The sequence below is a fragment of the Anser anser genome (assembly GCF_964211835.1).
Source record: "Anser anser genome assembly, chromosome: 3".
NCBI lineage: Eukaryota > Metazoa > Chordata > Aves > Anseriformes > Anatidae > Anser > Anser anser.
This window is the reverse complement of record NC_139722.1, coordinates 100,242,417-100,257,843: the sequence shown is the minus strand read 5'-3', so window position 1 is coordinate 100,257,843 and position 15,427 is coordinate 100,242,417. Positions and strand designations below refer to the sequence as shown.

General features: G+C 35.4%; 1 protein-coding gene across 1 annotated transcript in view; it reads left to right on the top strand.

The window, feature by feature from the left end:
- The window catches only part of IARS2 (isoleucyl-tRNA synthetase 2, mitochondrial), a 28,879-nt gene that overhangs the window by 458 nt on the left and 12,994 nt on the right, over positions 1–15,427 (top strand). The window contains exons 2-14 of the mRNA XM_083829650.1: positions 31–153; positions 1,440–1,596; positions 2,460–2,608; positions 2,699–2,748; positions 2,847–2,956; positions 3,042–3,132; positions 3,500–3,615; positions 4,603–4,772; positions 5,716–5,806; positions 6,021–6,172; positions 7,135–7,295; positions 13,943–14,045; positions 14,652–14,748. Coding sequence (XP_083685776.1) covers positions 31–153; positions 1,440–1,596; positions 2,460–2,608; positions 2,699–2,748; positions 2,847–2,956; positions 3,042–3,132; positions 3,500–3,615; positions 4,603–4,772; positions 5,716–5,806; positions 6,021–6,172; positions 7,135–7,295; positions 13,943–14,045; positions 14,652–14,748 — 1,570 coding nt within the window. The remainder of the gene's footprint in view (positions 1–30; positions 154–1,439; positions 1,597–2,459; positions 2,609–2,698; positions 2,749–2,846; positions 2,957–3,041; positions 3,133–3,499; positions 3,616–4,602; positions 4,773–5,715; positions 5,807–6,020; positions 6,173–7,134; positions 7,296–13,942; positions 14,046–14,651; positions 14,749–15,427) is intronic.

Below are 15,427 nucleotides of genomic sequence, written 5' to 3'. Positions count from 1 at the left end.
CGGCGTTTGTTTCTCTTCTTCTCTCCGCAGAAGAGCGGCTTCTCCGGGCTGTACTCGTGGCAGAGGCAACGGAAAGCGAAGCAGGAGTTCTGCCTCCATGACGGACCCCCGTATGCCAACGGAGACCCCCACGTTGGCCACGCCTTAAATAAAGTAAATGCTCAGCCCTGCCTCCTGTAGCGGGCCGTGCGCTCTCCTTTGCCGTTTGTGTTAATAACACTTCCAGGCATTGGGGCCGGTTTTGGCATACAGGGCTTGTAACTTTCATTTCACAGATAAAAGAGAGTAATGTGGTGACACACAAACTATACGATACCAGGTTGATATAGACACCATACCCTGACGTAACTGATGTATGCCAAGGTATCACACCTATATGCTAAGCGTTCATTTATCATGCTGAATAGTAAATGAGTAAGCATTTTTAGAGAAAGTGTAGCCTTGAACTCGTTCCCAAACCATTTTAGATGCACAGTTTGTGTTTAATGAACTTATCACACATACACATGTGGGTGAGTGTATACTTGTATACATGTATGTGTAAAAATGTTACTCTAATGCATGGTTGACCTGTGCTTTATTCTTTTTTTTTTTGGGGGGGTAGTTTACAGTTTCTTTATATTGCGTTTAGTATTTTAGTCTTTAGGCTAGACATCAGGAAGAGGTTCTTCACCAAGAGGGTGGTTGCACACTGGAACAGGCTCCCCAGTGAAGTGGTGACTGCATCAAACCTGTCTGAATTTAAGAAGAGATTGGACTGTGCACTTAGCCACATGGTCTAAACTTTTGGGCAGACCTTTGCGGTGCCAAGAGTTGGACTCGATGATCCTTGTTGGTCCCTTCCAACTCGGGATATTCTGTGATTCTATGATTTTGTTTTATCTGGGTATCTTCAATAGAACCACAATGATTGAATGTTGGTGGCTTTTAAAATATGCATTTCAGGTTCAAAATAGTACTGCTAAATATGCACGGGTATGTTTAGATTCGATCTTGAGAATGGTAGTGTTGCATATACTACAGAGTGGAAAAGAATAAAATGTGACCCACAGCTTCTTAAGGTGTTAGTGCAAAAGGCTGGACTTCTGAAAACCCTAGGTCTTGCGAGGTGATCATTTATATCAAGAAGAAATAATGTGTACTAGGCAAACTAAGTCTAGCTAAATGCTGCTCAAAAATGAGGGCAAGTAGGATTTGCTCACTTAAAGTCCTGCAAGTTTATAAGCTGCATCTTTCAATTATGCTGAATGTGAATTCCTTTGCTGGGAGGTCCTTTGAGGTTCTTCCAAAATGTAAAATGATGGGCAAGAAAAATCAGAAATATGTTAACTGTAAATTAATTACGTTGCCTTTTGTATTTAATTCTAGCATCTTAAGTAATAATGTCGCTCTTCCACATGGGGGAGCTAAAGTGCTAACTGACCCTTCTCTCTTTTCAGATTTTGAAGGACATCACTAATCGTTTCTACATGATGAGAGGTTATAAAGTACATTATGTTCCAGGATGGGATTGTCATGGATTACCAATTGAGTTGAAGGCATTGTCAGAAGTCAAAGGAGCTGAAAACCTTTTACCAATGGAAATTAGGCAAAAAGGTAAACTACTGTTTGCAATATCCTTATTGGAAAGAGTTGGCTTAGATATTTCTACATCCTACTCACCATATTTTGAATTTTATTCTTTATATATAGCTTTTATACTTTATTTTGTGTTTTTTTTCCTATGAGGTATTGGTGACATTTTTGAGGATCACTGTATGTATTTGCCAAGCAGACTGAGTACTGGCTTCGTCAGGACAGTTTGGCTCAATATCATACTTCAGAATGTATCTATTGACTCTGCTTTTAATAATACTATAGAACTATAAGGGTGATCATTTCAGAGAAAGTTGGTCTGCATTATATGGAAACTTCCAAAAAAATTCAGGTGCATTATGTACTGGAAGACATGAACATTCAGCTTCAAAACTATTTGCAATGAGCAATTGAAACTGCTTTAGCATGAAATTGCAGCAATGTAACAGACTAACAATTTCATGTGCATATTGCATTGAAAAGTTTAGATCAGCATCAACAGAGGTGTTTTTTTTCATTCTTATTTTCTGTTATTTCATAGTGCATCTTGAGAAATTGTCTTTGTGGTTAAATACATTTAGTTTTTTCCTCTCCCTTATAAAGGCAGCTTATCTTCTAGAGACGTATGTGCTGTACGTCCTCATATTAGTCAAAAAATGCCTCCTCTAGGTCTTTTTACCCTTTATGGTACTTTATGTAACTAATTCTCTGAAATACATAATTTTTTGAGCCTTAATAATTATTTAATACATATCAGTAATTAGTGCATAGTTTCAATATGCTCAGCTCAGGCTCTTCTCAAAAATGCCAATAGCATATTTTAAATGATATCGTATTGACCTTACTAGATTAAACCGTATACTTAATGGAACTAATTCTTTCAGCCAGAAAATTCGCAGAAAGAGCAATTGAGAAACAGAAATCTGCCTTCATTCGTTGGGGTATAATGGCAGACTGGGAGAACTGCTACCGTACATTTGATCCAAAGTATGAAGCGAACCAGCTGAGAGTCTTCCACAAGATGTATGATAAGGTATGCTGAATTTCTGCTGAAGTATGTTTTGAATTGTGTTATGAGTTTTGATTCTCTTAACTTTCTTTTTTCCCTCCCTTTCCTCTTTAGGGTTTCATTTATCAGGACTATAAACCTGTGTTTTGGTCTCCTTCAGCAAAGTAAGAATCAACTTACTATTTTGTCTTTTAACTTCTAACAAGGATATCAACAGCTTTTCATGTTCAAGTGTGTTAATGTATGTTTGATACCTACCCAGAACAGCCTTGGCTGAAGCAGAGCTGGAATACAATGAGCAGCATGTCAGTCGTTCTGCTTATATAAAATTTCCCCTGTTGAAGACACCGCCTAAGCTGACCTCTGTGATAGGTATGATTCTTGGATAGATTATAAGTCTTAGTGCTTTTATTTTTACGATAATTGTAAGTAAAGCACTTTTTATTTACATCTGTAGATGGATCATCCCCTGCTAGTGTGCTAGTCTGGACCACACAACCGTGGACTGTGCCGGCGAATCAAGCAGTTTGTTACATGCCAGATTCAGCGTACGTCTTTAACTTAGTTCACTGATCTGCGTCGTTCCTTATCGATACTTGACAGTAAAATAAAATTAAAACATTTTGGACAAACATTAAGTTTTATTTAATGCATCTTACTTCTTTTTTTAAGTGATGCAATTATAAGCTTTGTTCTGTATCTCTATTAATATACTAATTTCTTCTTTCATTATTAGTTAATTCTTCTTTCTCATGTTGTTCTGTCTTGAAGTTATTTTGACATTGAGTGAATTGAATATGTAGATCTTAAAACCCATTATGCTGTGTTTTTAGAGAGAAAGTGTTTAAACAGTTTTAAGCTTTTTTGGTGTTCATAATTATTTAGCATCATCATAAATATATATTTGCGTTGTAGATATTCAGTTGTGAAATGTGCAACTACTGGTGAATACTTCATTCTAGCTGCAGATAGAGTTGAATCTACAGCTGCTATTTTGGATACACAGTTTGAGGTTATTTCAACGTGCAAAGGTAGGTTTTAATATTGTTAATGTTAAGTTGCTTAGAAATCTTGTAGGTAACTGAAAACTGATTCCGTTTTGGTGTTTTATTATGTTTGTTTATATTCTGAGAACATGCTTCTGTGAAACAATATGAAGTGTAGTCTGTCAGATTCAGTACTGGTGTGTTGAAATCTACGATGGAGAATTTCAGATACGAAGTACTTTTTAAAATCTGGATTCACACTTGGAAAATTTAAACATGGAATGGAAGTGTGTTTAGGCTCAAAATCTTCATTGCACTGACTGCAGTATGTCTGCCTTTCAGCCCTTGTCCATGAGAATAAGCAGCTAGTTACAAGTATGCTTACTGACTGCCTGATGGCTAAATTCTATGAAAACTATTGAAAAAAATACCTAGCGCAACATAACTGGTAGTGCTGTTAGCCATTGTTGCCGTTTAAGATTCTTAAGTTTCTTTTTGTTAAGAGGTGTCTTAAGCATTCTTCATAACTATGAAGACTATGCATGTCATCTGTACTAAGGAACTAAAGCCATTAAGTTTGTATCCTAACATACTGCACAGTAATACTTCTTAACAGGCAGACTTCTGATTCAGTGTTTTGAGTTGGGATTTAATATGTCATTTGTGAATTTTATTCATTTGCGTATGTCTGTGATGCAAAGCTGGAAATATGTGTATCTAGAGGAGGTGAGAAATCTGTTTCTATGACTTTTCATGTTATTCTGGTGTTTTGCCATGTCATTTTTGAGAACATTGTCTCAGGTAGAAGAAAAGCTTTTACTTCAAAGAGAAGAAAAGTTTGCAGAATTAAAAATGCAGATTACTTGAAAGCATTTGGATGGGGACCCACAAATAAGATAAAATAGTATTAAATATGAGAGTATCGGCAAGCTGCTGATCAGTTGTTCCATTTCTGCTCTCTGATGAGACAAGCTGAATGCATGAATCATTTCTCTCTTCTCTCCTTTTTTCTATTTTTTTTCTCCACACCAGGTACAGATTTGGCAGATGGTTCCTGTGCTCATCCTACAATTCCTGGCAGAGTATCTCCCCTGTTACCTGCAAATCATGTGACAATGGCAAAAGGAACAGGATTAGTTCATACAGCCCCAGCTCATGGTATGGAAGACTACAGTGTAGCTTCTCACCATCAGCTACCCACGGTACTTTTTTCAGCTTTTGCTCTTGATTTCCTGTAACTGTTGATCACGTGCCCATAAAGCTATTGTCAAACTTCGTTTATAAAGCTTGAAAATGTTTAAAAGCATTCAGATAAGTGTATCACTAACAGCCTAGAGGAATGCAGGACTAAGCTTAAAGTGTGTATCACAATAAAAGGATAAAGTTTTTCAGCCATCTGCTAATTAAAGATTCCAGGAAAGTGATAGAAGTTGATTTTTTTTTGGTTTCTATGTGTTTGGTTTCTTTTGTGTGTGTTTGTTTTTATTTTAATGATATCACAGGCAACAATTCTGTCAGTACAAGCTGTACCTTGCAGACTAGTAAATTACCAGTTATGTAGGTATTACTATAATAATTACTAATAATTACTGTTATTTTTCAGTAAAGCTTGGGGTATTCTTGAATAAGAAAAAAATTACAATTAAGGGACTTAATTTCTTTTAATACATAGTATCCTTGTGTGCCAGTGATTTTTAAACATGCATGCTGTTTGGTTATGCATGATCAATTTATGTTTGGTGGAAATGAAAACACAGGATGTTCTTCTCTTTTGCGTTTTCGAAGAGGTGGTTCTTGAGATGTTCTAAAACCTGTTTATTCTCTTATTTCTTGTTTTGTTTTTGTTGTTTAACTGTTAATTTGAAAAATCATTGAAATACTAACCAGGGATTTGCTGGAAAACAGTTGCGGATTTTTTGCAAACATCATGGTGCTTGTTTCTTCTCAGGTCAAAATCACTTGTCTGTCTGGTAAACTACTAAATTGCAGTTTGTTAGATTTGAAGTATACTTAAATATAACATAGTTTGCTTTTCATCAGAAAAGTAGCTACTTAGGATAGCACTTAACTTGGTTTTGAATACCAAAAATAGTAATTAATTGTCATGTAGTATTTTATTGATACGATTAGCATTTTTATTTTTAGGAGTGCCTTGTGGATGAAAGCGGATATTTTACTGAAGCAGCAGGTCCTGAACTTCAAAAGAAGAATGTACTCGAAGAAGGAAATGAAGCTGGTGAGTATTTGATGTTTAGCCATTTGTTACTTTATTATCAGTTACATTCCTGCAGGTTCTTGAGGGTTCATATGAACATACATTCATATGTTTTGAATATGGATGAGACACAGGCACTTCATATTATGTGTCAATTGTGGAAAGAAATGAATCAAGGGTAACAGGACCACTATGGTCAAATCTGACTTGTATCTTGACTCATTTTTTCTCTCAGTCATTAAGATGCTTCAAGCAGCTGGGAGTTTGTTGAAAGAGGAGAAATACGTGCACAGCTACCCGTATGACTGGAGAACCAAAAAACCAATGATTATTCGTGCCAGCAAGCAGTGGTTTGTAAACACAGCAAGTGTAAAAGCTACAGCACAGGTATGTTTTACGTTTTTTTTGTGGAACATTTAAAGGCAGCTGATGTCACTTGGAATCAGGAAAAGTCTTGCTGTAGGTCACTCCAAAATGTGTTCTTCTAGAGTGTTTACAGACACTACCTAGTTTACAAGTGGCAGTTATTTGTAGAAATGATTAATGCTGTCATTTTATTTTTTTGTCAGTATTGATACATTTCAGGATAAATAAAATGACTGAGATGTTTGTTCGTTGCATTTACAGGGGATGCATAAGATTCTTAAAGAACTACTGAATTTCTTTTCCCCCCAAAGAGTGTTTTTTTTAAACTCTCTTCTGATCTAATACCTTTTAAGCATAGTTTTTTTTTTACTAGTAAAGTTACCTTTGTTATTATAGTAGCCTTGCATGGCCATACGTCTTCATTTGCTCCTCTGTTCGTTTGGCCATGGTCTTATTTCTAATTACTTAAAAGCACTTTCTTTTTTTTAAATGAAATTATGTATATCAGCACAGAAAATTCTGACCAGCGCATTGGGCTGTCTTCAGTAACTGTGACTTTATTCTAATTAGGGCATGAGTCATTCATTCCATGTCTGTCATTGTCTAGAAAGAAAAAAAAAATGACAGTTACTCAATGTGATTGGGTGTGAGTGTCAAGATGTAATTTCAAAGACACAATGAGCTATTAAGCATCCGGTAGAGATACTGAAGCCACTTCTAACTCACGTTAGGGTGTGTCTGTTAGAGAAACAGAGCTGGCAAAAAAATACTGGTTGCTCTCTGGGAACATGTACATAGAGTGTTCTAAGTATGTTACTGAAGAGCAATGTGTGGTGGAGTAAATTAAATATGACAGTTGCCTGAGAACATATTATTCAATACTGGGAGTAGGACTGTAGGCATGTACCTTTTTTATTGATAGCACAAGCACAGTGTGTCTGAATGCTGAATCTTGTTCAACAACTCACCGTCTTAATTTATAGGAAGTGCTGAAAAAAGTGAAAATTGTTCCTACGTCTGCAGTGAACAGGATGCTAGAAATGCTGGATAGAAGGACGTTTTGGTGTATATCACGGCAAAGATGTTGGGGTGTTCCAATTCCTGTTTTTTATCAGAAGAACACGGGAGAAAGCCTGATAAACAGGTATTTATCTAACTTTATGTATTGAAAAATGAAAGAAAGAGCACTGTGGTACTGCAGTTATAAAATATTACGAAACTTCTAAATATATAAGTATAAATATATGTTATTACTTGCAATTGTTTATACACACACCTAATTCAGCTAAAATAATCAAAAAATCATTACTGAATATGATTTTGTAAGTGATAGGAATCAACTTACTTAGGTACTTAAGTTATCTGAAGAGTCCTCTTGATAGTAATTGCCACTTTCATCTCCCATCTTCGAGCTAAGTGACATGGCATTAGTCACTGGCTTTTACATTTAAGCAAGGAATAAAATGCAAGTTATAGCTAGATTATAGATATAGATTATAGATGTAGATTATAACTGTAATCTTAGCACTATGAATTGAATAACATAGATATTTTGTCAAAATAACTTTTCAGCTCGTCAGCTATTGAAATTCAGTAACTCACACTGAGAAATCTGAAGAGGAATAACCAAGTCAGTTGCAAAATAAATAACTATACTTTGTTTCAAAGTAAAATGAGAGTGTTTTTGAAGAGACAGCCTCAATAAATGTGAGTGACCTTTGGCTGTGTGAGTTGGTAGGTAGGTCTAATGCTTCAGATGCTAGCATTATTCTGCCATCTTCTGGTTAAGTTAATAGTAGCCAGTTACTGAAAACATTGCATTTTGGGAATGCCAGGCAGTGTAATGTAGAAAAAATCCAGCTATGGAAACAAGAAACCTCAACCAAATACAATCCTTTTTGTCTCTTAAGGCATAATAGGGTGCTGCTTGTACCCATTTTGGGAGCAGAGGAGTATTCAACTGTGAATATTCATTAAGAGGTCATTGGAGTTCTACATTCTTTTTTTTTATTCCATAATTGTCTTGTGTCTTAATATATGCTAGTGTAACTCCACTGTATACATCTTAACCCCAGATTTTTTTTGTGGAAATTCATTACAGATAGTAAGATAACAGAACTTAAATTGTGTTCCAGAACTTTTTTATTATTATTGTGTTGAATAAATATACTGCAAAGAGCCAAACTTGTTTTTCAGAGGCTGGATAGAGAATGTAAGTATAGTGAATAGTAAGGCTTGGGGTGTAGGAAGCAGAGAATGGACTTTAAGCAGTTAGTCCTAAGCTTCACCTGGCGTGATAGGGTGTGTTAGGTGCACAGATATGTACTTTGCCTCTCTCACAGCAGGCAATAACTGTGAGAAATGACTACAATAACTGTAGTCGTTTATGGTACTTGAGTAACACTGAGGCACATCAGGAAATAAATGAATGGAGGCTCTGTGGGGTGTAAAATCATTTTACCTGCAAAAATTGTTACTATATTTTAAAAGAAAGTATATGTTCACATCAAACGTTACAACTTCTGAGGAATATTTATTGTAGTCTATCTGCAGAGTAGGCTTGATGTGTTCCTTGTAATTGCTTAAAATTGCTAAATATGCACTTTTGCAACATACTAAGAGTATAGTGAAATACACTTTAGCAGTTCTCAGTCAAACATGAAGGGCACCATGAAGCAATAACTCCCGCAGATGTTAGAGGTGTCCCCCAGTGGCTTTTAAAAAAGATATTTTCTGTAAGTGTTTGAGCTATGTGTGAGTATTGTTGGAGTTGTATATGTGCCTGTCAGAGCGTTTTGATGTGACAGACTTTGTGTGTAGGTACTGGGCTAGAGGTTGCATTTGTTGGTGACTGAACAGAGGGATGGTATGGCATGTTTGATGGGCATTGATCAAGGGGAAAAACAAAGAGACTTATCCAATATACTTGAAAAGTTTAGATTTATTTCATTCAACTGACAGCTTCTGGTGCTCATGTATAATCAGTACTCTGTAATTCTAAAATATTTTACAGTCAAGGTGAAATTTTCAAAGAAAAAGCGTAGAATACTTGTTAAATATGTAAAGTTAGCCACAGCAGACTTCTGCGGCCAGAGTAGGAAAAGCGCGCAGAATATTGGCCTACAGAAATGACAGGCAAATTTTGAAAGCAGTCTGTCAATTCATAGGTCATTTTCCTGGGCACCAGTTCTTACTGAAATACACAAATAAGCCTAAATATTTTGTTGCATTTCCATTATCATTTCTGAGAATAAGCTGCTGACATATTTCCAACACTTGAGAAGTTTCATATGTAAATTGTACAAACAAATATAATTAAAACAACAATAAATAACTTACAATTCAAAACACAAGCTGTTTTCTTATCTTGAATGCTGGATAAATATGCTTCCAGTAGCATCTGCTCCGCAGTCTTTGAGTGGCTATCAAAAGTAACAGCATCTCCACTGGAAGTCAGTGTAGTCCACATGGAGTTGCTGTTACATGTGAGAGCACCAGTGGTCTGTCTTGAGTCATCCTATCTATGTATCACCTGTAAAAAAAAAAAAAAAAAAAAAAAGACTTAAAAAAAATCCCTAAAATAAATTGCTGGATTTCCTTCTGTAAGTCAGACCATATTCATTTCTGCAGGAAACTTCTCTTTTAAAATGCAACTGCTGGTCTCTAACAGACAGGATTTTTGGTAACTGAAAAATATTCTTTCTAATGTGAAAGCTAAGAGCTAGATTTTAATATTACAAATAAGATTATATGCAACAGGTTTGATCTCCATACGAGTCTTCCCATTTGCTGCTGTGGCCCCATATAGCCCTTAAAGAGATTTGAGTGTATGATACTGTTGTCTGAAGTTATAAATTTAATTTTCTGCTGAAGGTTAGATTCATTACATATAGAGTGTACCTCATCACATTGCAAACAGGAATTAAAAAACAGTATAAAATAAAATAAAAAAAGCTATAAAAGAGGGAAAAGAATATTTTTTCATGATTGCAATTTGTGGTAAGAATTATGAAATATAAAGGCACAAGTCTGCAATTTTTCTGCACAAGGGGAGAAAAGGACTTTAAATAGAATAAATGCACAAATGAACGTGATGTTTGATAGCTTTCTTGAGGAAAATGTTCTGATTCTAGAAAATTGTGTAACTTATGAAAAAGGAGAGAAAGAGATCCGGAAGTAAAACTAGAGATCTGTATTTCCAGTAGTAGCTCAGACCAGGCAATAAATGAGAGATACATACTTTATTTTTATCTCGTGCATTAACTTATTTTAAAATTCGCTGTTCAGATATTTATAACAATAATACCAATTTTGCAGATAAGTATTACAAAGGTTATTCAAATGCCTGAGAACTCGTCCCCTTCTCTGTGACTCTAATTAGCAAGTAACTTAAATTTCTGATATATGAAAAAAAATGGTTTTGATATATATCTACCTTGCAGTCTAATTTGCTTTTTAAAATATTAAAACATTTCAGTCACTCATAAGCAATAGCGACTTACCGTAACATAAATACTTACAGCTGAAATATCAAGATTCGTATTAAAAAAAGGAAGGTAACTTGTCTTCTTTACTGTCGTTGGAAAAGAGGTCGAGAGAACATCAGGAACTGTATTCTTCTCCTCCTGGCTATATCTTAATGCTGTCTAATTTCTGTTAACACATTAAATAAGTGTTCAGCATAATCAATATCAGACTTCAGAGTGATTGGCTGGTGTCGTGGTAGCGTGAATTGCCGTAGGGGTTTCGGTGTTAAAAACATAGCAAGTGACACGTAATGCAAGTTCTTCCAGATACGGTGTATGAATACAGGGCAAAGTTTTACAATGGTGTTTATTGCTAACTCTGTGAATTATCATGCTCACGTTGAAGCCCACAGATTATAAAGTGATGAGTAGTTATTTGAGGAAGGTGGTTTTCACTTGCACCTTGAATAAAAGTACTCTGCAAAAATCTTTCTCTTACAATATAGATATCTTCTATATAGTTATTTCTTTCTCTTGTGGTCATGGCTAATTGTATGGATCCTGGGAAAAATGAAAGTAATAGGGTGGGGCTTTTGTTTGTCTTGGATTTTTGTAAATGTAGGAGGAAAAGGTTTCATGAAATTATATCCTCGAAGTCTTAACTATCTTCTCTTTAAAATGTTTGATTGGATGATGGTTCATGTTTACTCATTTTCTGTAGGAAAACTGAACATAATGGAGAGAATGCACTGCCAAAGTATTTATTACTTGATTTGATAAAGTGATATAATTTTGGGAATATTGATCAATAATAAGTTGACCTAACAGTCATGGGCTCCTTATTTCTTGTAAGTGATTCATAACACAAATTGGACCTCTTAGTTGTCTGGGAACTTTAATCTATAGCAGAATCATACCTGCTAGTCACATCTGTGTCATGAAAATGTCTTTGAAATAATTTCATAAATTAATACTATAAACTTTTGCATCACATAATGATACACTTGGTGAAAGGTTAGTTCATATTATGTTTTGTAGAAATGGTGTATGTACAATGGTAGATAGTTGTAGTGTGGTGTTGGCTGCTACACTTACGGTAAATGAAGACAGTTTTTTATAATGGTTTCCCAAGGGAGACTGACAGCGAGGTTTTACTTCCTTCTTGTTGTTCCCCCTGCGTCTGATGAGAAGAGCAGTTCATGCTTACTACGGGCAATATGGTTTGCACTATCATAGTGCTTCTGTCCCTGTGTTGCCCCCCCCGCAATTAATTTCCTCAAATATTTGTGATAGACCATAATCTCCTCCACTGAAGAGAGATGTCTAGCGAAGCGGAATTAGAAAAAAAATGGTTATTTTCACTCTATATGAGAGTTAGGTAGTCAGTACTTAATTTAAATATTATCTTTTCCTCTCATTGCTGCAGGACAGTGAGCATTTCCTATGAGATCTGAAAGGATCTGATGCATGTTAAAAGTACATGTATGTCTCTGTACCTATACATTTTATATATATTATATATTCTTTCAAATAAAGAACAGTCTTGATTAGAGATACTTTTTTAACAAATGCTGTCATACAGCTTATCTTGATCAAAGTGAAATGTTCACAGTGAAATGATCAAAGTGAAATGTTCACCCAATAGAATATTGGATAGAATATACTAGCAATAATAGAATATACTAGCAATTGCAACTCCAAAACAGCCTTGCCAGCAGCAAACATTATTGCGTATTTCACAGTTCCCCTCCAAAAGACTTACAAAATTTTAATTCAGACACTACCAATGTAGATCACCAGCCTATATATGTTCTGAAGAACAGGCACCGTATAGAAATGTACTGAATTTTGTGACAGATCTTCTCATGCTAATGAATAACCGTCAGTCTTCCTTAAGACTCTGTTGTTAGTTAGTTTGCTTGCTTTGAAGCTGAAGGAATCAGAGAGCTACCAAACTGAATGTAGATTTAGAGCAGCTTTGGCACATCTAGGCTTTTGCTCTCCAAAATGAACCAAAGGGGGGTTTCAGGGGTTATTTTCTTTGGAATCCCTCATTTGTCAGTACCCCCTTTTTTTTTTAAAAAAAAAAAAAAACCTTCTGTGGAACTCTGGGTTAAATTAATAGTTGCAAGTCAGAAAACTGAATTGTAGAATATCCAGAGTCAGAAGGAATCCACAAGGCTCACTGAGTCCAACTCCTGGCTCTACACAGGACCACCCAAAAATCAGTTCGTATGTCTGAGTGGTGGTGCTTTGGACTGTAACTCCTTAAAGCTCAGAATATCTAACAAACTGATTTCTGCTGTCATAAAGCTGCCTTTTTTTTTTTTTTTTTTTTCCTGAGAGCTCTCTGAATTTGGAGATTTAGCCAGAAGAAAGCAAGGGATAGTTATTGGCTAGCCTCGGGGAAATTTACTAGGGCTGGATTTGTTGTTTGCATTTATCTTTGAGAAGTAACACTTCACAACTGGAAGTATAGGCAAATAGGCCTCTGTGCAAATATTTCTGAAAGGAAAAGATACCAGTCAGAAATGGAGCTCCTAAATGTTGTTTTACCAAGATAAATGTTAGCAGATACATTACGAAGCCATAAATGGTGTCCCATAATCATTGAACTGGAAAGTGAATGAGATCCATTCAAGTCTGAAAGGGCAAGAATGGCACTGGTATGCCAGCTGGCTGTCATTTTGTGAGTGTTGCTGGTTAGTGTGCCTTCTCTCTATAAAATGTTCTGGGATGTTCTACTTGGATTTACTTTGAAAAGACTATGATAGATTAATACAAAACTGTTGCTCTGACATAGCCATTTTATGTTCACAATCAACAGTAAAATCATGTTTTCTTCTCACTGTCGTGCCTCATCTGGTGTTATTACATAATAACTTGGTTTACATCTTCTTGGAGAACATAGGTTTTCACGTTTAAACTGTGTGTAAGAGTCCACTAAATGCTGTAGTGATGTAGCTCAGCTTCTTATTAAAAAAAAAATATGTATATTCAAGTCATATTCAAGCTGCTGGCATCTTTTCCAAGTGCCCAGTTACTGAGTATTTACAGAAAAAGCTGTTCAGATGCATCTGGGTTTCTCTATGTCCAGGCTTTTACATAACCCTGCAGCTGGTTTCTTGGAAGACCGAAGTTGGAAATCTTTTCTAATACAGGCAGAAAGTCTCTGGAGACTTGCCTGGATTAGAAGCTGGAAAACTCAGAGGTTTAAATAGCTTAATCTCTTTCCCAGTATATCTCACTGCGTTGGATCTGGGATACTTGTAGAAAGATATGGTTAAATCATCAATTCATAAATCCTTTTTTCTCTGCTAAACAGTGAAACAATCACAGATGTCATCAAAATAGTGGAGCAGCAAGGAACAGATGCATGGTGGACCCTTCCTATTGAACAACTATTATCAAAAGAGGCTGTAGCAAAGGTAATTTTTTTACTTAAATACGGAAAGTGCTTGAGAGATGGTTCAGTGATGAGAATATAAAACCTTTGTATATTCTCATGATCCTTTTCAGTCCTCTGCCTTTATGAGAATGTATCCTGTGAAAGGAATATTCAGAAAATGATACCTAAATGTGACAAGAATCCAATTTGTGCCATTAATTCTGGGCTGAGATCTCCAACCTCCTCCTGTTAGGTCAGGAGGAAAATAACATCCTACATAACTAAATTATGAGTGCAAGTATATATTGAGTCTTTGTAATGAAAATAAATCTAAATTTGTATTTAGTTCTTCCTATCTTTATATTGTTCCTTTTACATTTGTGTTTGTAAGCTAACAAACTGCAGTGTTACTCTGCCATCTCTTTTCTTTTTTTGTAATTTTTTCTTGTTCTGTTTGGGTTTTTCATCAGTAATTATCTGCGAACAATTGTGAAAAATTATCTGAATTATTTTTTCCTCACAAAGTTGGTAGCAGAACCTATACAAAACTGGTCTAGAAATGAAATATATTTTATTTCTAGCTTTGAAAAACACTGATGATATGGAGTATTCTATTTGCATTTTTTAATAATTGTTTTTCCAATAGGCTGGTGGTGGTCACGATGTTTTGGATTATGTCAAGGGACAGGATGTCCTAGACATCTGGTTCGATAGTGGAACTTCCTGGGCTCATGTTTTGGAAGGTACAGTATTAGTATGTTGATCTTTCTTTTATAATACTTGGAGAACAAAATATTTTACATGATGCTGTTGGTATCAGCAAAACTGAGTCAGATTATGCCAGCAACAAACTGGTTGTGACTTCTTGTAAAGCTGCTTTTGCTCGTAAAGATTATGGTTTAATGTTAGCAAGCTCATATACAGTATAGTTGAAGTTGAGATTTTTATAATACGCTATTCTGACCTTGCCATGTGGCATACAATGAAACTCCTCATGAGAACATATTTGTTCTATAGAAATTTCATGGCACAAATAGCCAAGTTATTTCACTGCTAGTTGGTAACTTTTAAATTATTTTTTCAGTAATAAATTTCAGTTTGTGCTAGAGGATTCTGTTTGAAGCAGAACAAAATTGAGATCAACAGCTGAATCTAAGAAGGTTTAATCATTTTAACATGGATATACAAGAGTACTTCTTCATTTCCGATTACTTTCAGTAACTAAATCAATATCTTGTTGCTTAAAATATTTTATTTGCTGTATGTTATTTATAGTTCCAACAACCAGTAGTTGCTACTCAGCAGGTCTGCTACAAGTGAAAAACATTATTATAGAAAAATTGGTAGCGATTTTGCATTCAGCTCAGGTAATATATACGATATAGCACGTATCGATCTATCTGTCTATCTAGAACACTCTGT